The 23649-nt window shown below is 45.4% G+C and overlaps 1 protein-coding gene across 2 annotated transcripts; it reads right to left on the reverse strand.

The window, feature by feature from the left end:
- Positions 1–766: 766 nt before the first annotated feature.
- On the reverse strand, positions 767–23364 carry RPS6KL1 (ribosomal protein S6 kinase like 1). Of its 2 annotated transcripts, none has more exons than XM_087724288.1 (11): positions 23230–23364; positions 21169–21476; positions 20285–20409; positions 16963–17055; positions 15896–15943; positions 12829–12961; positions 11526–12422; positions 10847–10936; positions 10266–10348; positions 1846–1941; positions 767–1743 (listed from the first exon to the last, which is right to left on the reverse strand). In XM_087724288.1, the coding sequence occupies exons 2-11, from the start codon at positions 21401–21403 to the stop codon at positions 1630–1632; spliced, it is 1914 nt and encodes a 637-aa protein (XP_087580414.1). In that variant the 5' UTR covers positions 21404–21476; positions 23230–23364; the 3' UTR covers positions 767–1629. The 2 variants fall into 2 exon arrangements, with proteins under 2 accessions (XP_087580414.1, XP_087580423.1); XM_087724297.1 differs by lacking the exon at positions 23230–23364 and adding an exon at positions 22819–23161.
- Positions 23365–23649: the final 285 nt, after the last annotated feature.

Below are 23649 nucleotides of genomic sequence, written 5' to 3' on the forward strand. Positions count from 1 at the left end.
TTTCACTTTGCTGATTAGAAAAGTCTTTCCAGCCTTTCATAGAAGGAAAATTCAATGTTCCACAGGCAGCTCTTGAGAATTGTTGCTGCACTTGGCTCTAAAGTCGAACCAGATGAGCCAATTAAAGGAGAAATCTTGAGCTGCTGAAATTTCACAAAAGTAAAATAACTGAATACAGTTGTGTTGACTTATTGGGCTTGAGACTTGGCTTTTCCCCAGGGAATTTAAATATGGCTTAATTAGTGTGTTCTGTTTTAACATGAACAAGTAAACTGTAATGTGCTTGACTTATGTGTGCTAACCCTCAGCTACTGGTCCAACAAATGCCTATTGGTCTTATTTAGAGATTCATATTAAAGAACTCAATATGTGCGTGAAGAAAAATGTCATTAGAAAAATAATGTGCCACACTCTCTAGTCTAGGCACAATTTAGCATGTGCTGTACTCTAAATTATTTTAGTATTAAGTGAATCAATCATATTGCAAGTATTTTCTAAGATTAACCAGAACCTCTTTCTGTTTTCTGTTTGAGGGAGGAGATTTTTCCCTTGATTCAAATCTTGTCCATTCAGCATTCAGCATTTGTGTATGCTCTGTAACATGTCCGGTCAGCATGACCACTTTCATGCATGTGCCAAAGCTGGCCATTCCTTGGACAAAGAGTCCTGCTGGAACTGTAGTATCAGTGTGGCTTTTCTGGTTTCGGCCCAACCTAGGCCTTGCTTGAAAACCTTATTTGTGGCAGGTGGCAACATTTCTAAAAATTCACATAAGTCCTTGTGCTCCAGTTGTTTTATTGATGTTACAATAGTCAGAGACAAGACATTGGATAATCCACAGAAGTCCAAAGAAGAGTCTTTTCCTCAATTCCTTGCTAGGTAAAAGGTTGTGTCAGATCTACAAATAAGTCATGTTTTTTTTGAAGGGGAAATACAAGCACATAAAACTTACTGAAAATGTCCCCCTTGTGGTACATTTACAAAAATGCACCACTAACCTGCAAAAGTTGTAACACCAAATAAAAAATGGGGTGGAAAAATATGAACATTTTATAGGGCAAATCTATGCACGAAAAAATTAGATAACCCTCGGAAAGTTGAACTAAACACGAGATACAGAAATGATAAAATACAACATAAGGTTATCTCCTCATATTTGGTTTGGGGAAAAAATCTATCAAGTAGGATAAAACAAGGAGATCCCTACTTATACTATTGTGAAGTACATCAGATTTGGTCTTTGAAGTGCCAGAACTTACTTCAAGGGTAGGATGCTTGACTTCAATTTCTATTTGGGTTACATTGGACATCTTTAGGGCTCCAAATTGGTCATCACTGCCTTATAGGAAACTTGAGGTGCCTAGGATTTTTATGAAGCTGCTGTGGCACACAATTAGGAAGAAGAAAAAGAACAGAAGTGTCCTTTTGACTTCTTTTGAGCATGCAGATCCCGGCCCAATTCTGTGGATTCTTCCCTAGGCGACAGCAGTGCTGGTGTCTCAGATTCATTCATCTTGTAGGAACAAGTGCTTTTCAATGGATGTGGATCATTTGGAGCACAATTCGACAAACTACTCAATTTGGTGTTCCATCAAGCATACTTCTTCCACCATCCCTTGCATTTAGAACTTAGTTTGCAACCATCTTATTCCATTGAATCGAATTGAAAAAAATGTGTGACTTAATCTTGCTCGCACCATTTGCACCAGAGCCCAAACGTTGCTTCGGATCATACTGCAGCAGCTAAAAAAAATAAAATTGTAATTCAGAATTGCACTACATGCAAAACATTTATTTCTTGCTACTCTTGCACTTCCCATGCTTGAATAGCAACCTCAACCTCACCTCTGAGAGTAGTGATGAAGCAGACTGGCTGAGCTTTTCTGGAAGATAGATCTGGGTGTATGGATGAATCCCTGAGGGATGATTCAGCGATAAAGTCTGAAAAAGAAGTGGGGCTATTTAGAAATTATTAGCTGCTTTGCTTATAAGACAATATATTTACTATAGCACTCACTAAAGGTGACAATGTATTAACAAAATTAACAACTACCAGTAAGAAGATCTCAAGTGCAGACACTTGGTACACTTATAGTACTTGTGCAGCTAAATCATGATTAACATGAGTTTAAATAATGCAACATTCTGTTTACTGCAAATCATTTGACATTTAATGCAAACAAAAATTCAGTTTATGCAAGGTTAGTGCATGTGCTGTCCAGAGTCACTTTACAGACGAGATGAGCGGCATAAAAAATTAATAAATAAAAATAAAAATGAGCAGGTGAGAGTATGAGATTAGCACTAATCTAGCAGAGTTTTAGACACTGCTACAGTACTTCAGTCTGTGCTTGTTTATTTTCATGTATTCACGTAGTATATGTGATGTTGCCTGTTATTTTTGTGATTTGTTTTCATCGTTCTCCCGCAGCACACAGAGAACAACTATTCAGGTAAGTCCAACGGTCTTTCTAAGAAATGCTTCTCCTGCTCAAAACAATGACTGATGGTATCAAGAGCTGCTGAAAGGACAAGCAGGGTCAGGAGGGAGCTTTACCTGTCCCAGTCTACCAGAGATCATCCATGGGCAAGATCAATGTACCGTATTTTCACCCATATAACCCGCCCACGCAAATAACCCGCCCACGCGAATAACCCGCAGGTTTTCAGGATCGTGTAAAATATTTTCCGTATACCCCGCCCACGCATATAACCCGCGACGAGTACGGGAGAAGGAAACAGCTGAGATGGGGGGGGGGGGGGGGAAGAAACGGCAGGAAGGGAAGGGGAGGAGGCGGGGGCGCGGCTGTGGCTCCGTTTTCACACACACACACACCCCTCCCTTCTTCTGCTTTGCTCTGTGAAAGGGCTTCACTGCCGAAGCATTTTGGTTTAAAAAAAAAACACAGCTGAGATCGGGGGGGGGGGCGCGCTAAAGAAACGGAGGAGGAAGCCTGCTCACGCGGGGGGGGGGGAGTTGGAGGAACGCAGAAGGGAAACAGCTGAGATCGGTGGGGGCTAAAGAAACGGAGGAGGAAGCCTGCTTTTCTCCCTTTTCCTGCTTGGGTTTCGGGACGCCTTCGTGAAAACCCCACCCCTGGCTCTGGGCGAAGCGACCAGGAAGAAGCAGGAGGTGGGAGGAAGCCCGGATTCTGCAGCCCCTCGCCTTCTCTGGGCTTGGAAGTCCGGCAGGAAGGGAAGGGGAGCAGGCGGCGGTGCGGCTTCTTCTTCTGCTTTGCTCTGTGAAAGGGCTTCACTGCCGAAGCATTTTGGTTTAAAAAAAAAACACAGCTGAGATGGGGGGGGCGCGCTAAAGAAACGGAGGAGGAAGCCTGCTCACGCGGGGGGGGGAGTTGGAGGAACGCAGAAGGGAAACAGCTGAGATCGGTGGGGGCTAAAGAAACGGAGGAGGAAGCCTGCTTTTCTCCCTTTTCCTGCTTGGGTTTCGGGACGCCTTCGTGAAAACCTTCCCGATTCCCCCATCTCCTCGCCCGTAGAACTGAAACGAGAGCTGCCCAAATATCTCCCGGCCCTTCAGGGCTGCCGTAGCGTGGAAGAATATACCGCACTCCTTCACTTCAGAGCGGGGCTAGGAGAGCTTTTCCTCCCACGGAATTCAATAAAATAAAATAAGGTAGATGGAAGGGAGGGAGGAAGGGTCCCTCCCTCTTACTTTCTGCCCATTGAGATGAACCAGAGTCCTTCTCCCCGTAAAATCCCCCATTTCTCCCACGATCCTTGCAGGCAAAGCGTTGAATTCCCTGGCAAAGAACAAATGGCAGGAAGGGAGAATCCGGCTCCTTTATCGTAGGGAGAAGAAAAACCAACCAACCCCCCAACTTCTCCCTTCGTTTTCATTCCTTGCCCTTTCCAATTGTCAAGCTTTTTGCCTCATTCTTCCTACTTCCCACGGAGAAGTAGGAAGAATGACTTGACTTCCACAGGACTTCTTCTCGTTCAAACACACACAAACACACAAGCACGCGCGCACACACACACACAAAACACAGAGGCGGGGACGCGGGTCGAGTGCCTCAAGATATCCCCACCTAGCAGCCTTTTCAGGGGAGGGAGTGGGGGGGATCGGGACTTCTACGTATCTCTAATTAGGCTGGTTTTGAAGACCTATTCAGCCCGTCTGAAAGGCTCTGAAGATAACCGGGGTAGGCTTTTAAGGCACCTCCACCCTCTTCAACTCCTCCCCCCTCCCTCATACACACATAAAGTGTCCCGCTTTGCCTTCCTTCCCCCCCCCCCCAAACGTGTCTGCTGCTTCAGCTTCACATGCCTCAACTCTGTTCCAGCTGCATAATTTTGGTTTAGGACCCAGGGCTTTTTCTTCTTCTTCTTCTTTTTTTTAAGGAGAGGTGATATGTGTGTGTGTGTGTGTCTCCTTTATCGTAGGAAACGTTTCTGAGGTTTATGGAGCTTAAAGGTTCAAGTGCTTTTTGCCTCATTCTTCCTACTTCCCACGGAGAAGTAAAACTCCTTAACCGGGGTAGGCTTTTAAGGCACCTCCACCCTCTTCAACTCCTCCCCCCCTCCCTCATACACACATAAAGTGTCCCGCTTTGCCTTCCTTCCCACCCCCCGCCCCCAAACGTGTCTGCTGCTTCAGCTTCACATGCCTCAACTCTGTTCCAGCTGCATAATTTTGGTTTAGGACCCAGGGCTTTTTCTTCTTCTTCTTCTTTTTTTTTTTAAGGAGAGGTGATATGTGTGTGTGTGTGTGTCTCCTTTATCGTAGGAAACGAAAAACGTTTCCTACGATAAAGGAGACACACACACACACACATATCACCTCTCCTTAAAAAAAAAAAGAAGAAGCAGCCCTGGGTCCTAAACCAAAATTATGCAGCTGGAACAGAGTTGAGGCATGTGAAGCTGAAGCAGCAGACACGTTTGGGGGGGGGGGAGAAGGAAGGCAAAGCGGGACACTTTATGTGTGTATGAGGGAGGGGGGGAGGAGTTGAAGAGGGTGGAGGTGCCTTAAAAGCCTACCCCGGTTATCTTCAGAGCCTTTCAGACGGGCTGAATAGGTCTTCAAAGCCAGCCTAATTAGAGATACGTAGAAGTCCCGATCCCCCCACTCCCTCCCCTGAAAAGGCTGCTAGGTGGGGATATCTTGAGGCACTCGACCCGCGTCCCCGCCTCTGTGTTTTGTGTGTGTGTGTGCGCGCGTGCTTGTGTGTTTGTGTGTGTTTGAACGAGAAGAAGTCCTGTGGAAGTCAAGTCATTCTTCCTACTTCTCCGTGGGAAGTAGGAAGAATGAGGCAAAAAGCTTGACAATTGGAAAGGGCAAGGAATGAAAACGAAGCCGCTGGCTGCCTGAAGCCGAAGAGCCTTTGCGAAGGGGAGGCTTCTTCTTCAGACGCTGAGAGAGCATCTACCGTTCCTCACGGGAGGCACCGCCGTATCTGAGAGGCTCTTCGCCAGAAGGGAGCAAAAAAATAACAACGGATTTCTCCCTCTCGTGAAGGGGGGAGGAATCTGGTGCTTTCTCCGCTCGGCGACTAAGAGCCTCTCGCCTGCCAGAAGGGAGCAAAAAAATAACAAAGGAGCAGAGAAAGCACCAGATTCCTCCCCCCTTCACGAGAGGGAGAAATCCGTTGTTATTTTTTTGCTCCCTTCTGGCAGGCGAGAGAGCATCTACCGTTCCTCACGGGAGGCACCGCCGTATCTGAGAGGCTCTTCGCCAGAAGGGAGCAAAAAAATAACAACGGATTTCTCCCTCTCGTGAAGGGGGGAGGAATCTGGTGCTTTCTCCGCTCGGCGACTAAGAGCCTCTCGCCTGCCAGAAGGGAGCAAAAAAATAACAAAGGAGCAGAGAAAGCACCAGATTCCTCCCCCCTTCACGAGAGGGAGAAATCCGTTGTTATTTTTTTGCTCCCTTCTGGCAGGCGAGAGAGCATCTACCGTTCCTCACGGGAGGCACCGCCGTATCTGAGAGGCTCTTCGCCAGAAGGGAGCAAAAAAATAACAACGGATTTCTCCCTCTCGTGAAGCCGCTGGCTGCCTGAAGCCGAAGAGCCTTTGCGAAGGGGAGGCTTCTTCTTCAGACACTACTGCTACCCTCGCCGGGGTCGTTCGCCTCGCTCAGCTTTCGAACTGCACGGATTTCTGGGGTTGGCGGATGACGACGAAATAAACCGGCAAAAAAAAGGGGGGGCACCGGCTGGTCTTATCTAACCGAGAAGCCAAGCCAGCCCAAGCGGCGCACCTGCTTATTTAGTATTATTATTTGGGTGGGGGGGGCAAAAGGCGACTTGCGGTGGCGAGGGAGGCGCACCGGGGTACGAAAGGAAGACGCCACCAAGCCGCTTCTCCCGGACGAGGCTGGGGAGACTGAAAGGTGGCAGCGGGGAGACGGAGGGGGGCAGGAAGAAGAAGGAAACTCCCGCATCCTTTCCCAGCTTCGCAGAACGGCGAGAAACTGCCCTGCTTTGCCCCCCCCAAAAGGAGATTCCCTGGTTGCGTGGCGTTTGTGGCAGCCGAGAGCGCGGAGGACGCCGCTCCTCCTGCCGCACGTGTCGTGTGTGTGTGTGTGTGTGTGTCGTCTCCCAGATAAAATGCACCACTTGGGTTGGCCCTGTTAACTGGAGAGAGAAAGGGACGATGTTTTTTTTTTGTAAACCAAAATGCTTCAGCAGTGAAGCCCTTTCACAGAGCAAAGCAGAAGAAGGGAGGTGTGTGTGTGTGTGAAAATGGAGCCACGGCCGCGCCGCCGCCTGCTCCCCTTCCCTTCCTGCCAGACTTCCAAGCCCAGAGAAGGCGAGGGGCTGCAGAATCCGGGCTTCCTCCCACCTCCTGCTTCTTCCTGGTCGCTTCGCCCATAGCCAGGGGTGGGGTTTTCACGAAGGCGTCCCGAAACCCAAGCAGGAAAAGGGAGAAAAGGAGCCCGAGCCGGAAAGCACCAGATCCTCCCCCCTTCACGAGAGGGAGAAAATATCCGTTTCTCGCTTCTTTTTTCGCTCCCTCCCTCCCTCCCTTCCGTGCCTGCCACAGTTGTTCGCAAGTTCACGCATCGTTTTAATGTCGGCGGAAGGCTGTCCCAAGAGAGGACGAGCTGTGGCTTAGGTGAAACGGTTAAACTTCTGGTACCTCTACGCGAGCCCATCTCCTGCCCGGAGTTTGTTCACGCTTCCCTTCTCTTTATAGGAAGAGTACGGTACATTGAAGGGAGGGAAGGAAGGAAGGACGCGGGAGAATCGGGATCGTTTGTAGGTGAAGCGTCGGATGCGGCTTTAACGAGGCGGGGGTCCCTTTTGCTCCGAGCGTTCCCCTCCGAGGAAGGGAAGGGGAGGCGGCAAAATAAATAAAGGCAAAACATGCCCTCAATTTACAGCAAGCCCGTGCAGCCCAGCAGCTTTAAGTTTGCCCACAAAGGATTCTTTTTATGTTTCAAAAACATTTTAACCTTTCTCTCCTCTCCCACACGACGACTAAGAGCCTCTCAGATACGGTGGGGCTCGAAGTGCCTCCCGTGAGGAACGGTAGACGCTCTCTCCTCCCCAGCCCCCCAGCTGCACACTTTCCCAGAGTCCCGGGCCCTTGAGGGCGGGGGTGGGGTGAACCAAAGAGGAAAAAGTGTGGGGGGGTTGAGGAAGCACCGGGGGCTCCGAGGGCGGAAAAAGGGGTTTCCCCGGAGCTTTCAACGGCCTTTAGAGAACTAACCTCGCCAGCCAGTACGGTAGGTCGTTTGGAGCTCTCAAGGCCGCCTCACACGGCCACTGCTTGCCCTTTTTCTGTCAGCGTCTCACACCCCCCCCCCCCAAAAGGAGATTCCCTCGTTGCGTGGCGTCTCCCAGATAAAATGCACCACTTGGGTTGGCCCTGTTAACTGGAGAGAGAAAGGGACGGTGTTTTTTTTTTAAAACCAAAATGCTTCGGCAGTGAAGCCCTTTCACAGAGCAAAGCAGAAGAAGGGAGGGGTGTGTGTGTGTGTGTGAAAACGGAGCCACAGCCGCGCCGCCGCCTCCTCCCCTTCCCTTCCTGCTTCCAAGCCCAGAGAAGGCGAGGGGCTGCAGAATCTGGGCTTCCTCTCACCTCCTGCTTCTTCCTGGTCACTTCGCCCATAGCCAGGGGTGGGGTTTTCACGAAGGCGTCCCGAAACCCAAGCAGGAAAAGGGAGAAAAGGAGCCCGAGCCGCCGAGCCAGCCCACTGCCGCGAGGAAAGTGGTGGTCCCAAGCTCTCCCTTTACCGGTAGTTAATCTGTGTAAAATATTTTGCGTATACCCCGCCCACTTTTATACCCCGCAGGGGGGCGCTGTGCATGTAAAAAACGCATATAACCCGCGGGTTATATGGGTGAAAATACGGTAAACTTTGTGCTAAACCCAAGTGAGAAACCTGATTGAAACAAGTCAATATAATCCACTATTTCTTCCAAGGCTGGTGCTGCTGCAGTCCAGCTACTTTCTCCACTATGTTCCCTCTAAAGAAGTGATTGACAGTTCAGCACATCTGGCTCAATTGATGGCTTCTTGAGGAGGGGATGTACCATTGCTTCTTCAGAGAGTGCAGTAGTACCTCTCAAGGACACATTCAGTAATACCCCAACCCAGCTCTCTGTCACCTTCCTGAAGGCTTTCACCAACCAGGAAGGGCAAGAGTTCAGAGTGCAAGTGGCTAAGTTGAGGTTGTAAATAACCCTGTCCTTCACAGGGTCAAACTCATCCCAGTGTTTTGCTATAGAAAGCCTCAACTATCTCTGGCCTGCCCAGCTAACATAAATCTGAGTAAATCAGTGTGCTTTTATCTTCAGATACCTAGAGAATTCATCGCAGCTCACAGCTTGTTTCTATCCCTACCCAGTAGGGGCGCAAACAATTTAAAGTGGGCTACTGGGCAGCAATCTGCAGACACAGTAACAAAGGAGAAATATCAACCTTTTACTGCTCTTATTGCCCTAGGGTAGACCCAAATGTTGGCTCTCATTCATGTTATGTCAGAACCACCACTCACAGTACACCGATGGTACTCTAGCTAACTCTTGGTCTGCTTAATTCCCTGGAGAGGCTTGAAAAGCCGTTGCCTCCACCCTGACCCCTCCTTGCCAGAGTTAGAAGTTTGGAGTGGCATGCAGGTTCAAGTCTGCCTAAGGCCATTATTTCTACTGTAGCGCAACAAATCGCTAAAGCCTCAATGGAACAACCCGCCATCAGCTGGGAAAATTCCCCAAGTGCCATCTGAAAACTTGATACCTCAAGAGGGCCAATTGAATGGGATCATCCTATATACAAAGGCTTGTGGCACCAAACAGACAGCTTCACCGCAATCTGCCATCCAACCGTGATGGGACAGCTTTCAATGTCCCGGAGCTTAGATTGCATTTCAACTGCCCCAAGATAAAAACCAGATGTAACGAGTGACCTCAGTATGTCCTAGACCCATGATGGCGAACCTATGGCACGCGTACCACAGGTGGCACACATAGCCATTTGTTAGGGCACGCAAAGCGTTGCCCTGTCAGCTCCAGCACGCGCATGCACGCGCTGGCCAGCTGATTTCGGCCTTCTTTTGAGGCCGTTTTTCAACCTCAAAGGAAGCCTCCGGAGCACAAAAAACTGGCCCTCCAGGCAAACTGGAAGTTCGGGAATGGACGAGCCTACCCTGAAGGCTCCAGAGGGCAAAAACCGGCCCTATGAACCAACCAGAAGTCACCATTCTCGAACTTCCAGGTTCCCCGTAGGTTCGTTTTTCGCCCTCCGGAGGCTTCAGGGAAGCTCCTGAAGCCTCCGGAGGGCCTCTGGAGGGGGCTGTTCTCGCCTTCCCCCAGCTCCTAGAAGCCTCTGGAGTCTGGGGAGAGTGAAAAAACCATGCCAAAAGCGGGGGGCGCACACAGGCATGCGTGTGGGGGGAAGGTTGTGCGCATAGCATGTGTGTGGCACACCCGCGTACGACCCCCCTGCGCTCCCCCTGCTTTTTGCACAGGAGCCAACAAAGGTTAGCCATCACTGCCCTAGGCACTGAATGACCGTGGTTAAGATCATGGACCATCGTCACCATGAACGCCTGAGCCACTTATGACCCATCTTCCAGGGAAGGCAAGTTGAAATCCTCTAGAACAGTCATTTTCAGGAACTCCACCACCAATGCAGCAATGTGCTCCAGCATATCAGGCAGGGAGGGAGAACAGTCCAATAAAAGGCTCCCCACCTTGACCTAGAGCTCCTGTTGATGCTACATTCTAGCTAGTGCGATTGGTAGCCATTTTTCTGGGATCTTAATATATAATTAGATTCAATGTCTCCAGGCTACTTACCACTCCATTCAATAATTCATAAAGCAGCGCTCCAAAACTCCACCAATCACAGGCTTCTGTCAGTTCAGAAATTCCACCCACTTCTGCAAAAACAACCAAGCACATGAACTTAAACTGAAACCTTGAGACGTAAAAAAAACAAAAACCCCAACATTGACAAAACATTTAAATATTTTTGAAACAGTCCTATAATAGGCTAAATATTTTTGGAGCAGCCTTATAAATAAACTTCTAAATATTTTTGGAGCAGTTCTATAAAGCCAGGGACTCCAACTCCTGGTCCGTGAATCAGCACCAGGCCGCGGCATGCCAGAAGCCGAGCTGTGTAAACAAGTGAAGCTCCGTCCGCGGGATGCAGGCAGCACACAAAACTATGCCCCCACCCCCACCCCACAGAAAACCTCTCTCCATGGAACCCATCCCTGGTGCCCAAAAGGTTTGGGGGGGGGGTGCTGCTGCTATAAAGCAGTCCACATACATTGTTGTTAATTCCCTCCCCGCCTTCTCCCTCCCGTGTAACAACTTTGTATAGGAGCCTTCCCAGATATCAAAGGGAGGGTTAAAACAGTTCTTAGCCATACCTGGGGCACAATACAAATCATCTACCGCTTGACTGCTGCACTGCGGCTCAACCTCACTCCACTGGCCAAAAAACGTGAGACGGAGGTGACCTATGAAGAATGTCAACCACAAAAGTTAGCACTGCAAAGCCAAGCAAACACTTTTTCCATTTCTTAAATTGAATGACTCAATTTATCCTAGGTGTACATCTGAAGCCCCCATTTTAATATACAATAATGCATGCAGTTCATCATTGTTTCTCTTTATGTCAGAGGAAAAAAGACAAAGATGAGCCAAATGACTCTAAATAGTCACATATCACTGCCCCAGTGGTGGGTTCTGGAACCCGTCGCAACCGGTATGCTGCGATGGGGCCAGATGTCCACCTTGGGCACGCGTGCTGTGCACACGTGCGCATGCCACCACGCACACGTCACCGCCCTGCGATGCCCCAGCTTCTCGGCGAGGTCGCACAGGCGCCGTATGCTGTTCGTGAGTGTGCAATTGGCCCGTTTCCTTCAAAAAGAGGTAAGGAACGTGGGCAGGCGGGCCCACTGAAACACCTTTCTAGTACGGTGGCCACTGCTCCCAGCTGCCACCGGTATGCCCGTACTGGGCTGCACCACTCGGAACCCATCACTGCACTGCCCCACACGATGGACTAAAGTTTCTTTCAGTACTGTCTTAAGAAAAACATACCAGTTTCATCTAAAAGCAAATTTCGTGGGTTGAGATCCTGGCACAAGATTCCCTGTTGGTGGAGACCTTCCAGAGCTAAAATCAATTCAGCTGCCCAAACTTGGATCTGCTCCTCATTTATGACCCAACTGACAGGGGTATGGCTTTGGGCAACTGGTTCCACTGAAGATCCATGCCATCCTATTGTTGATTGGGTTTTGAAATGTTTATGATCAAGAATTGGTGCCCTCTGCATAAAAGGGTCTTCTTCTCTTGCTTCTATCTTCTCTCTGTGGTCCTCTTCAAGAGTTCCAGGATACAACTGGTTTTGCCACGGCGTTTCTCCCTTTGATTTGTTGTATCCTCTTGTTCCCTCTGGGGCAGTATAGCTAAACCTTTCACCTGTTTGTATCTTTGGTTCTGGCTGAGGAATCTCTTTCCCAGATACATTCCCAATGCCATCAATGGTCATAAATGAATCACAGGATCTGAAAGTCTGTCTCTGACTGGGTGGCTGACTATGTTCTTGAGGTACTGTTTTGCTTGTAGGTTCTGTAGCACCAGGAAAGGGGTGGGTTGTGCTTAGATTCTCCCTCCATGGTCCACCTGCCTTTTCAATATGCCACCTGTGGTCACTTGAGGTTCTAGAAGAAAGAGGGCTGGATGAATGTTTCATAGACATCAAGCAGTCCATTTTTTTCAACAGGGGACAATTTACAGGTACAGGAATTGGGCCGTTATTGTTTTCAGGATAGATCTTGCAGCTCTGCTGAGAGTCAGAACCAGTTTCATGAAGGTTTTCTATGTGCTTCTCTTCCCTGATATACCCAAAATCCAAAGTGAGCTTTGGACTCAGCGAGGGAGAACGGACAGAGGCAGAACCATGATGGGAGCCAAGATATGACCAGAGGTTTCCTCCTGTAAAAAGGGAGAAAAGTACCAGCTAGTAATAGTTGGAAACACTGCAAACCCAGATCTCTATTAGCTTCGTCTATTATTCCTGCCAATACCAGCCACTATTATTAATCAGAATTCAGAAGGCTCACGAGTTATCTTCCTATATGTGGGCTGCAACCTTGCTTTCTGCTATCGGCAGAGTGACAATGGGACCTGGTCTCTCCATATTCAATTTCTTATATTTATTATAGGAGGAGAAACATTAATTTATGGTAGCAAAAAAACTCAAGGAGCCTGACAGCACTTTTTAGTAATCAGAAAAGATGATATGACATATTTCTCACACGTTAATTACCCAACAGTTTTAGAAAAGAGAGATCTGGGAGATGGAATCAAGAATGCAACATATCTAGCAATAAATACTCACCTTTCACATGTTCCAAGTGGAGGAAGATGGAATCCTTACTTACAGAATAGCGCAGCAATTCTGTCATAAACGGGATTCCATGTGGGATGATAGTCTGTCTTTCCCGGGTCTCCACATAGGATTTGGGAATACTCTGATAAAAAGAAAATAGTATCAGAAAAAATAAGCTAAGGATCTTCTTGGGCCAGAAGTTTACCAGTGGGATTAAAAGTCCATCCTTGTTCTGACTATTCCTTCTTCAAAAAGCATAGATGAAAGTTGACCTTTAAAGGCACCATTCCACATGGACTACACCATTGTTTCTCAACCTTGGCTACTTGAAGATGTCTGGACTTCAACTCCCAGAATTCGCTGGCTGGGGAATTCTGGGAGTTGACATCCAGACATCTTCAAGTGGCCAAGGTTGAGAAACACTGGACTACAGAATTCCTTCATAATTTTTCTAATATATTATCTCTTTTTAAAAAATAATTTTCATTAAAAGAAGATTTTACAAATATTTTTAAAACTTCAAAAACATAAAAGAAATAAAAAAAGAAAGTATAGAAGGATAAAAGAGAAAATAAAAGATAAGACAGATAACCTTGATAGTCATTTTTTACTGTGAGCATGCTGGCACACATTAAAAAAGAAATTCTGTTGCCCACTCTCACACATGCATACACACACCGCACACATATATACATGCTACACACACACCCACACACCCACACACAAAATTAATCCATGTCCATTTTGAATATGTAGCAGAAAAAGCAAACAGGTCACAAGGTTGATACTGTATGGAACAAAATTGTGATTGAATTTGGATGTGCTGCTTCAGATGCCGTGAATCCTCCTCCCAGAAGGTAACAAGGAAAACTGGTCATGGAGAGGATGTGTAGCATCCTTGACAATCCGCCAGACTCTGCTCAAGCAGCGCTTTTATATGCCATGTCCTGGATAGACGGTGCTGGGAAGCTGAGCTTCCCTTTCCGGTGTGCGTATGCATGCCAGTCACCTGGTCTTCTGGTTTCTGGCACACATGAAGACCAGCTGGCTGGTGTGCATGCAGCACTGGAAACAGGAAGCTCAGTTTCCTGGTGCGCACATCCATGCCAGGGAGCTGCTCTTCCGGTTTCCATGCATGCCAGGGAGCTGTTCTTCCCGCGTGCAAGAAGACCAGCTGTGCATGTCAGAACCTGGAAGAGCAATGGGCGATGGCTGGTGTGCCCAGAGAGATGGCTTTGTGGGCCACTTCTGGCACGCGTCTTCCATCCTTCCGAGGTGGGTAAAATGAGGACCCAGATTGTTGGGGGCAATATGCTGACTCTCTGTAAACGAGAGAGGCCTGAAAGGCCTATGAAGCGGTATATAAGTCTACTGCTATTGGTGAGCGACCAAACTAACCTACTCATTAGCTGCACACCCAGAAACTTGATGGTGCTAACTACCTCCACAGTTGAATCATTAATATACAGAGGCATATGGCTGTATGAAAGAGATGAAAGATCACAAAGAAAGGAAAAGAAAAAGGAAGATACAGATAGTCCTCATCTTAACTATTTGTTTACCGTTCGAAGTTACAAGGGCATTGAACAAAATTATGACTTATGACCATTACAGCATCCCCAGAGTCAAAATTCAGGCATTTGGCAATTGGCATGTATTAACAACGGCTTCATGTCTCATGATCATTGCATGCAATTTTCTCAGCCTGCTTTCAACAAAGTTAATGGGAAAAACTGGGTTTCCTTAACGATCACATGATTTACTTAACAACTGCAGTGGTTTGCTTAAAAACCATATCAAAAAAGATTGTAAAATCAGGTCCGACCCACTTAACAATCACTTTGCTTAGCAAAAAAAAACCTCTGATCCCAATTATGGTTGTAAATAGAGGACTACCTATATCTAAAAAAGTGACTTCTAATCTTTGCAGCAATTACAAACAATTACCATCTTCACTTGCCCATATTACAAATCATGGACCTTTCTTCTCATAAACAAACCTTTTTATCTAGTCTATCATATCAATCAACATGTAAATAAGATGCAAATGTATACTTACATACATGCATTCCCTCTTCCATATTCTCACAAGGATGAATCTAGCCAGTGGTGGGATTCAATTTTTTTTACTACCAGTTCTGTGGGCGTGGCTTGGTGGGCATGGCAGGGAAAGAATACTGTAAAATCCCCATTCCCTCCTGATCAACTGGGACTCGGGAGGCAGAGAATAGATAGGGGTGGGGCCAGCCAGAGGTGGTATGTATTAGTTCTCTGAAATACTCAAAATTTCCACTACCGGTTCTCCAGAACTGGTCAGAACCTGCTGAATACCACCTCTGAATCTAGCACTTGGAGGAATTTGGCTTATTCTAGAGGAAGTGCTCTTCACAGTTCCTGTTTCCCTCTTGAAAGCTACCCTAGAGATCTAAAAGAACTCTCAGGACAATATCAGAAGAACAGAAAGTCATAAAGGGGGGTGGGAGGGAGAAGAAAAACAGGAAATGTCCCTTCCTGCCACTTTCTTCCAATTAATCAATCCCTGATAGAGAGAGGTGCCATATATGACATCAGCACTAATGAATTTTAATGAACAAAATTAAAGGTAGAAGATTTTACATATTAAGCTAACATAATTCATACTATTACTAAAGTTGAATATATCAGTTGATGTGACAGAAAACCAATCTGTTTATAACTTCCTTCAGAACAAGAGACGTCAACGACTTTTTTTTGCAATAGGCAAAATTGCTACGGGCCAATAAAATAGGCCCAAATTAAATTAAATGGGTCCAAATTCTCACCCTTATCTCAATTAGTTCCTGCTACCGTACTGACACAGCTGGATTAAAAACAAAAACAAAAACCCTCCAAATCCAAACAGCAAAGAAAAGTTTCAGTCACAGTGCTCAGAACAATCCAGAGTGCCCAAACGGTCACATTTAAAAAACATTTAGTATGCTCCTATTCTGCAATGGTCCCAGAAACACAGAGTCAAGAGAAAATAATTCATGTTACTTACACAGAGGTGCCATATCTAGAACCATAAAAGAGAATGGAAAAAGGGAAATCCACATACCTTCAATATAAAGGTGTCCCCAGTAGCTGGATCCTGCACTATTTGCACCTATAAGCAATACACAACATATATCAACATCATCTCAGGATGGGATGATTAGTCTCCTATATTAATCTGTTAGTACAGGTAGTCCTCAATTTACCACCATTCTTTTAATGACCGAAGTTACAATGGCACTGAAAAAGGTGACTTGTGACCAATTCTCACATTTATGACTGTCACAGTATCCCGCCCCCCCCCCCCCAGTCATGTGATCAAACTTTCGAGTGCTTGGCAAACAGCATATATTCAAATAGTTGCAGCATCGTGGGATTGTGGGATTATCATTTGCAATCTTCCTACAGAGCTTCTGACAAACGAAGGCAATGGGGGAAGCTAAATTCATTCAACAAACGCATGATTCACAACTGTAGTGATTTGCTTAATCATGGCAAAAAAGGTTGTACAATGGGGCTTAACCACCACCTTGCTTAGCAATGGAAATTTTGAGCTCAATTGGGGTCATAAATTGAGGACTACCTGATATCAACTGGAGATTCTGTTCTACAGCTAGAAATATCTGCCACCAACTACTTTCTCTTTAGATTTCATCCTCATGCTTCTCTTAATTTTTTGATTCTTCAATCCAATTTCAGAATTGCTCAGCCTTATTGAGCTTTTTATGTTGGACAAACGGATAATCTCTAAGGAAAATTCCTTCACTTTCCAGATGTTGAGTTTGCCATCTGTGATCAGTTGTTGATTATTTCTTAGACTGTCTTCCTCAAAGTCAGGGATGTCAATCTAGCTTTATTATGTCACGTGACATATCATGACTCCCCCCCCTTTACTAAACTGGGTGTGGGTGTGGCCAATGCATGAGGCATCGGGGCTGTGGGCTGCGAGTTTGATAGTCCTGCTCTAATGAGGCTCCAGTGTGAAAACACATTTGGTATAATTCTCTAGGACTGCTTGTTGGTTCTTTAGGACCATTCATACCTGCTTCTGTCACAACTATATTACAGCTGCTCTTCTGGGACATTTGTATTGCCTGAAGCTAGACATCTCCAGCATAAACAATGAGTTACCTTATCAATTATTCCCACTACTTTACAGTGCTTGAGATTCTCCACTGGTGTGCTGAGTGTCCTTATCGGACGGAAGCGAAGACTGCTGTAACCCTACAACCAATAAGAAAGGGAGCACATCTTCATTTGAAGTGGTACAAAATTGAGTCAGACAATTAATAGCAATTAAACTTTACTGACCTTTCCAATCCCAAATTTGCTCCAAATGTTACTGATCAATCATAATGTTAAAAGCATTCTAGGACTCACATGGAAAAGACTGTGGCCATGTGGTTAGGTTTCATTAACATCAGCAGAAATTTTCCATCATCTCCTCTACCTCTAGTATTCCATTCCTCCCCAATTTAAGAGTTTACAAAGCATATAATGAAACTTTATGCTATGAGTAGGGAGGATGCCATACTCCAAAGCAATATTATTTAAAAGTGGTCCAAGAGAATGGCTTAGAAAAGGATCCACAAAAGAAATTGACTGAGGTTTCAAAATTTAAAGGGAAAATTACAAAAAAAGTGACCTAGATAATTATTTCTTATTGGATTTACAAAAGACGCTTGTTAAAGCCTTGAAGAAGTCTTGTGAGATGGGACAAAGAAGGAATGAAGAGAAATCAATTATATTTGAATGAATTAAAAAAAATAGAAGTAAAAAGGAATATAAACTTGGGTTAAGGTTAAAACAAGATATGTTCTGGAAATCCTTTATGGATTTTCTGCTGGCACAAAAACTGAAAAGTTTATGGAGATTCTCAGTCATCCAGGTCGTGGTTGTCCCAAAGGTGCTTTTTCAAGAGGCAACTGGACTTTTTGGTTTTTCTTTGAAGACATTTAGCTTCTCATCCAAGAAGCTTCTTCAGCTGTGAAGAAGTTGAAGAAGCTTCTTGGATGAGAAGCAAAACATCTTCAAAGAAAAACCAGGATGTCCAGTTGCCTCTTCAAAAAGCAACTTTGGGAGAACTGAAAAGGTGATATTTTATGGATTTGTTGAGAGGTTAAGAGATGGGATATGGGATGAAGAAATAAATGTTTGTAACCTGAGAGGGGGTGAAGTAACTGAATCTGTTTATATTTGTTGTGATGAAAGTTGGAAGTAACTTCTTTATATATTTTCCTTTTTTTATTACATTCTTATTTTTTGTTTTCTTCTTTTTTCCTTGCATTTTTTATTCCTTTCTATTTTTTTTCTTCAAGTTTTGTTCGTATTAGATTTTACTTATAATCAAAATTCTTAACAACAATTTTATCTTTAAAAAAAATTAACAATGGTACTTAAAAGATTGGGGAACACATTTTTTATTGTTTCTGCATAAGTACGATCTAAAATGTTTTTTCTTCACAAACGTCATAGAACTAGATAAAGAGAATCCAATTAAACAAGTGAGTCAAAAACATTACACTTGTTTAATCCCAGAAATGTTGACTTTTCAGGAGTCTGTAAAAGGCATGTTAGAAGATGGCAGTGGCAGGAAGCCACTTAATACTGTTGCCAAGGGAACTGCATGGATGACATGAGCAGGAGTTAAAGCTCAACTCAAGGATCTCTTTATAATAGTTATAATGTGACACACACACAAATCAAATATAGGTTGAGCACACCTATGCAGGCTTTTGACTTGCTGTTATGGATTAAAAATTGAGAAAGTAATTGAATATAAAAATTCCAGCCCCAATATTAACAACCTCAAGTAAGATGTTCCTGTACATCTGAGAATTCTGATAAAATAGAAATGAATAGAAACATTCCAAACTGAATTTAGGAATCCAGAATAATTTAGGAGAAATGTTATGTTGTGTTATAATGTCCAGGATTTAACATTTAATGTAATTGGGATTATCTATAAAGAAGAGATGGGAGATGTACAAGCAAAAAAAAAAAGGACAGTAACAGTAATTATTATGGAGAGCTAGTGTGATCTAATGATTTTGGCACCAAGCTAGAAAACAAGAACTCATGAGTTTTCAAAGCCCATGTTGGCCATGAAAGCCAGCTGGGCAACCTTTGGTCTGTCACTTTCTCTCAACCCAACCCACCTCTCAGGGTTGACATTGTGGGGAAAATAAAATGAGGAAGGTGTGAGGGATATGTTTGCCACCTTGAGTTATTTATAAAAATAAGGTTAGGATATAAATAAGTAAATAAAATTAAAATAAACCTCAAACAGCATATCACTCAATAAGTATGGAATTTCTGTCTCCATGCAACCTCCTCGTTTAAAATACTATATCTACCTGAACAATAATTTTCTTTTTTTAAAAAAAAAACTTAAAACTATTTATTTATTTTTTTGCATTTCTGGGTGTACCCAAAATGTAGCAGAAAAGTTTTTAAGCAAAGGTGAGATAATTATTTGTCTGGTAGAGTATGCAAATTCTGCTTTGGGCAGGATGTAAGAATAGAGGATCTACAATCTAACCAGATTATCCTGTGAGGCACTAGTGATCTAGTGATTTAAACTAGATCCCTTCAGTTTTCAAATCACGGCTAGCATCTTCTCATACTAGAAAGCCTTCATTCTGAAGGCATGTCCCCCTCTCTTCCACAACTGCTCTACTTTAATTCTCTCTGCATCCAGAAATGTTTCGAACATTGGACTCATTAAAACAGAGATTCCCAACCTCTAGGTCGCAGCCCACTACTGGGCCATCAGCAGTTTGGAACATGGCCATGAAAGCGGTGGGTGAGCGCACTCATCCGCATCCCCCACTTGTGCGAGCAGCAGCCAAGTGTGTGTGCCCGCCGCTCATGCAAATGGAGTTGGACACACCCATGCACACTTGCTGACCCCTTGTGCGGAACCATCCCCATTCCCCCCATCCACTAGTCCGCAAAGCTGTAAATGTCGGGGAACTCTACACTAAAGGTTCTACTAGAGTCCTAAAAAGTTGGACCGTAAGAAAGGCTGAGCACCAAAGAATTGAGGCCTTTGAACTCTGGTGCTGGAGAAGACTCCTGAGAGTCCCTTGGACTGCAAGGTGATCAAACTGGTCAGTCCTAGAGGAGATCAACCCTGACTGCTCTTTAGAAGGCCAGATCCTGAAGATGAAACTCAGATACTTTGGCCACCTAATGAGAAGGAAGAACTCACTGGAGAAGAGCCTAATGCTGGGAACGATTGAGGGCAAAAGAAGAAGGGGACGTCAGAGAATAAGGTGGCTGGATGGAGTCACTGAAGCCATCGGCGTGAGCTTAAATGGACTCCAAAGGATGGTAGAGGACAGGAAGGCCTGGAGGCACGTTGCCATGGGGTTGCAATGGGTCAGACACAACTTCACGACTAACAACAACAAAAGAGTCCTAATAACACTCCACAACTCCAGTTTCTCACCGTTTCAGTGGAATTGCCATTCCCCAAATTACGTTGTAGATGGCAATTGAAGATCTCCTCTGCCCGTTTTAGATATTGGGTGATCTTCCTCTTCACGGCTTCACGGCGCTCCTTGTTGGGATCCACTGTCAAGAGTTATGTGCATTAATTTACATTGAGGCCTTGTTTTTTTATGTGTATTTATTTGGCTTTTGTGCCATGTTGAACTCTGAGCCACTTATATATCCTATTCTATAACCAAGAGTCACTTGGTTGAGTTGGGCGGATATAGAAATTGAATAAAATAAATAAAGTATTTAAAAAACAGCAACAAATTACACTTCCACACTGAGAAAGCATCAAAATCCTTTAAATGGTGCAATGGTTAAGGCTCTGGCCTAGAAATCAGGAGCCTATGAGTTCTAGGCCTTCTTTAAGCAGCAAAGTTGGCTGAGTGACTTTGGGCCAAACGCTTCAGCCCAACCCACTTCAGAGGGTTTTTGTGGAGAAAAAAGGACAGAGCATTGTATACGTTCCCTTGAGTTTACAAAATAAAGGTGGGATATACATCTAACAAATAGGAAAAATAAACATATGCTTGTTTTCAATATGTCCACTCATTTTCCTCTGATTGTATTACTTAATTTTCCTCGTTTCTAAAATTTTATGAACTAGCATAGACCAAACTGCCACACAGAGTGATCTGAATCACTATGTGCTTTAAAGTGGTGTAACACTCATCTGCCTGGATGAGTCATTTGGAACCTATCCTAAAAAAACAGATTAATCGACAGAAGAAATTCACCCTTGATAATCATGTAAGTCACCACCAAGTACAATCCACCAAACAATCTGCTTGCTTCCAAGCTCCACCTTCTGCAGGATGCTTCACAACCCCATCTTACCTTGCACCCCATTGAGCAGCACATCCACACCGTTCTTGTAGTGGTTGAATGCTTCTTCATAGTCTTCACTTACATCCCGTTCAAGAGCCAGGCGGATCTGTTTAGCTGCATCCACCAGGTAGTCGCGCTTCCCAGGACCATGTATGTCAATACTCCCTGGTGCAACCCGGCTTCGAATTTGTTCAAGATATACACGGGCCTGGGAGAAAGCTCGGTTACAGGACTCTGAATCCATTTCCCAAAAAAATATCTTAAGGATACTCTCCTTAAGAATTAGCCATTCTCAACAGATTGTTACCATCCACATCCTGCAATGCATGAGACAAAGGCACAATTACTCCGGGCATGAAATTACCTTCGCAACCGGTTCAGAACCGGGAGTGTGCTCGTGTGTGGTGCTTCTGCACGTGCGCAGAGCTTTTGTGATGACATCTGGGCAGGTGGGTGGAGCCTCCCGCCGCCGCCACTACCGGTTCGCCTGAACCAGGGTGAACCAGCAGAATACTACCGCTGAATTGCTCTGAGCATCAGCCATACAGGGTAGAAATGAGGAAAGATGTACCGTATAAGACAAGTATAAGACGCACCTTTTTTCCTCAAAAAAGAGGCTGAAAATCTGGGTGAGTCTTATACACTGAATACAACATTTTTTGCCTTCCGAAATCCTGCCCCCTTCACTAAAATGGCCGTGCATAGCCTTTAGGAGGCTTCCAGAGTGCTCCTGGGGGCTGGGGAGGGCAAAAATGAGCTGAAAACAGGCCGTTCCCCCCCCCAGCCCTCAGGAGCACTCTATAAGCGAAAAATGTCCTGTTTTTTGCTCATTTTTGCTTCCCCCCCCAGCCCCCAGGAGCACTATGCATGCCCTTTTTTTTTTGACAAAACGGGCTGTTTTTGGGAGGTCTGCAGAGTGCAAAACCTTTTTTTAAAAAAATTGCCTCTTCAAAATCTTGGTGCATCTTATACTCCGAAAAATATGGTACCTTGGTTATATATGAAAGGCCACAAATATACCTATGACTGTCGACATAGGTTTTTTGCATGTCACAAGAAGTGCCGCCATAGAAGAAAGATTCCCTTTTGAAGACTGAAAAAATAGGGAACTTTTCTGTAAACTAAACCCAGTGGTGCTGTCAGGGCAATATGAACAAGGCCCCCAAAGGTCTAAAAAAAAAGAGGGAAGAGTAATTAAATCCAGATTTAAAGCTATTCCAACTCTTTTATTCTATCAAACTGCACTGGCAACTAAAATCTGCAGCATCTGCAAATATCTATATTACAAATAATTATTGTAATAAAAAGGGCCATTGTTAACCAACTTTTCAATCAATGATACTAAACTAAAAGCTTACAGCTCCTCTTTAGAGAAAGAAGCAGCAAGTGGCTAAGATCTGATATCTGGGATGCAACATTAAGACCACTGGATGGGGTTGGCTAAGAATCACACTACTTAAAATTTGCTTGACTGAATGGACCAAAGTAGCAACAAAAATTAAAATAAACAAGCAACTCCTTATTATGGGCTATATGATTTGCCCATAGGAAAACCCCAAACAACCAGTAAGTGGCCCTAAGAAATGAAGAGGATGTTTAACTCTTTGCTGCCAGCCAGGGGTTATCTGAATGGGCTCAGTCCAGGTGTGATCCCCCTACCCGTTGCAAGGAAGCTGAAGCAAATCCACCGGCTACTTTGGATTCCTGTACCCAGGTCAGGCAGACACGCAATGGTAGCTGCTAACGGCTTGAGACCAGTCTAATAGGATAAAGGCCGATTGCTTTTCCCGCTGGACGCCCCAGCCAAGATGGAGTTATACAAGACCTCGGGTTCCCGCAGTGCAGGCACCGATGCTCTCGTGGAGAAGCTCCTTCTGGCTTGACCTGCTGCAGGCATCCCAAAGGGCTTTAAGTAAGACGCCGCTAGAAGGGAGCATCCATTACTAGCATTGCAGAATCACGGGCATAAGCTTAGCAACCGGGCGGCCTTGTACGAGCTTTCGCCATCGGGAGGGGAACGAGGAGCTGACCTCGCCTAGCCCTGCCTACTCCACCCCGAGACCGAATTACCAATGAAATCGCGCTGCAGTTACTGGATTCATCCCGGAGATGATGCAAACCCGTGACGGAGCGACTGGACCGGCAAGGAGACAGGTGGTCCCAGAAGGCGCAGGGTGGGACGTGGGCCTCACGGAGATCCACGAGTCTCGCCAATACCTTGCAGAGCTGACGGCCCCGAGAGGCTAGTAAGAACGGAGGTGAGACAGACGGGACCTTCCACGCCCCTATCCATCTCGGACCGAGTAAAAGCTGCAGCGACCCGAGGAATCAGGTGTAGGCTGCAACTTGTACCGCCGTGGCTGTCCACGGTGGTCTCCCATTGGTTGAGGATGAGCTCATCCTCTCGTCTTTTAGAATAGAGCTCCAATCGGCGGGATTCTCCGGCGTTCGCGGAGCCGGCCTGCGGGGTCCAACGAGCTAGCATAGGGC

Source organism: Thamnophis sirtalis, unplaced genomic scaffold (assembly GCF_051295495.1).
Source record: "Thamnophis sirtalis isolate CommonGarterSnake01/CBP01778 unplaced genomic scaffold, rThaSir2_p1.2 scaffold_1, whole genome shotgun sequence".
Lineage (NCBI taxonomy): Eukaryota > Metazoa > Chordata > Lepidosauria > Squamata > Natricidae > Thamnophis > Thamnophis sirtalis.

Coding starts and splice junctions, on each gene's coding strand:
- RPS6KL1 (XM_087724288.1), bottom strand. CDS start 21,403: ATGGATTCAGAGTCCTGTAACCGAGCTTTCTCCCAGGCCCGTGTATAT. Junction 15,944..16,962: donor TAGTGGGAATAATTGATAAG/GTAACTCATTGT, acceptor TATTGCTTATAG/GTGCAAATAGTGCAGGATCC. Junction 12,962..15,895: donor GGGACACCTTTATATTGAAG/GTATGTGGATTT, acceptor TCTTTTTATCAG/AGTATTCCCAAATCCTATGT.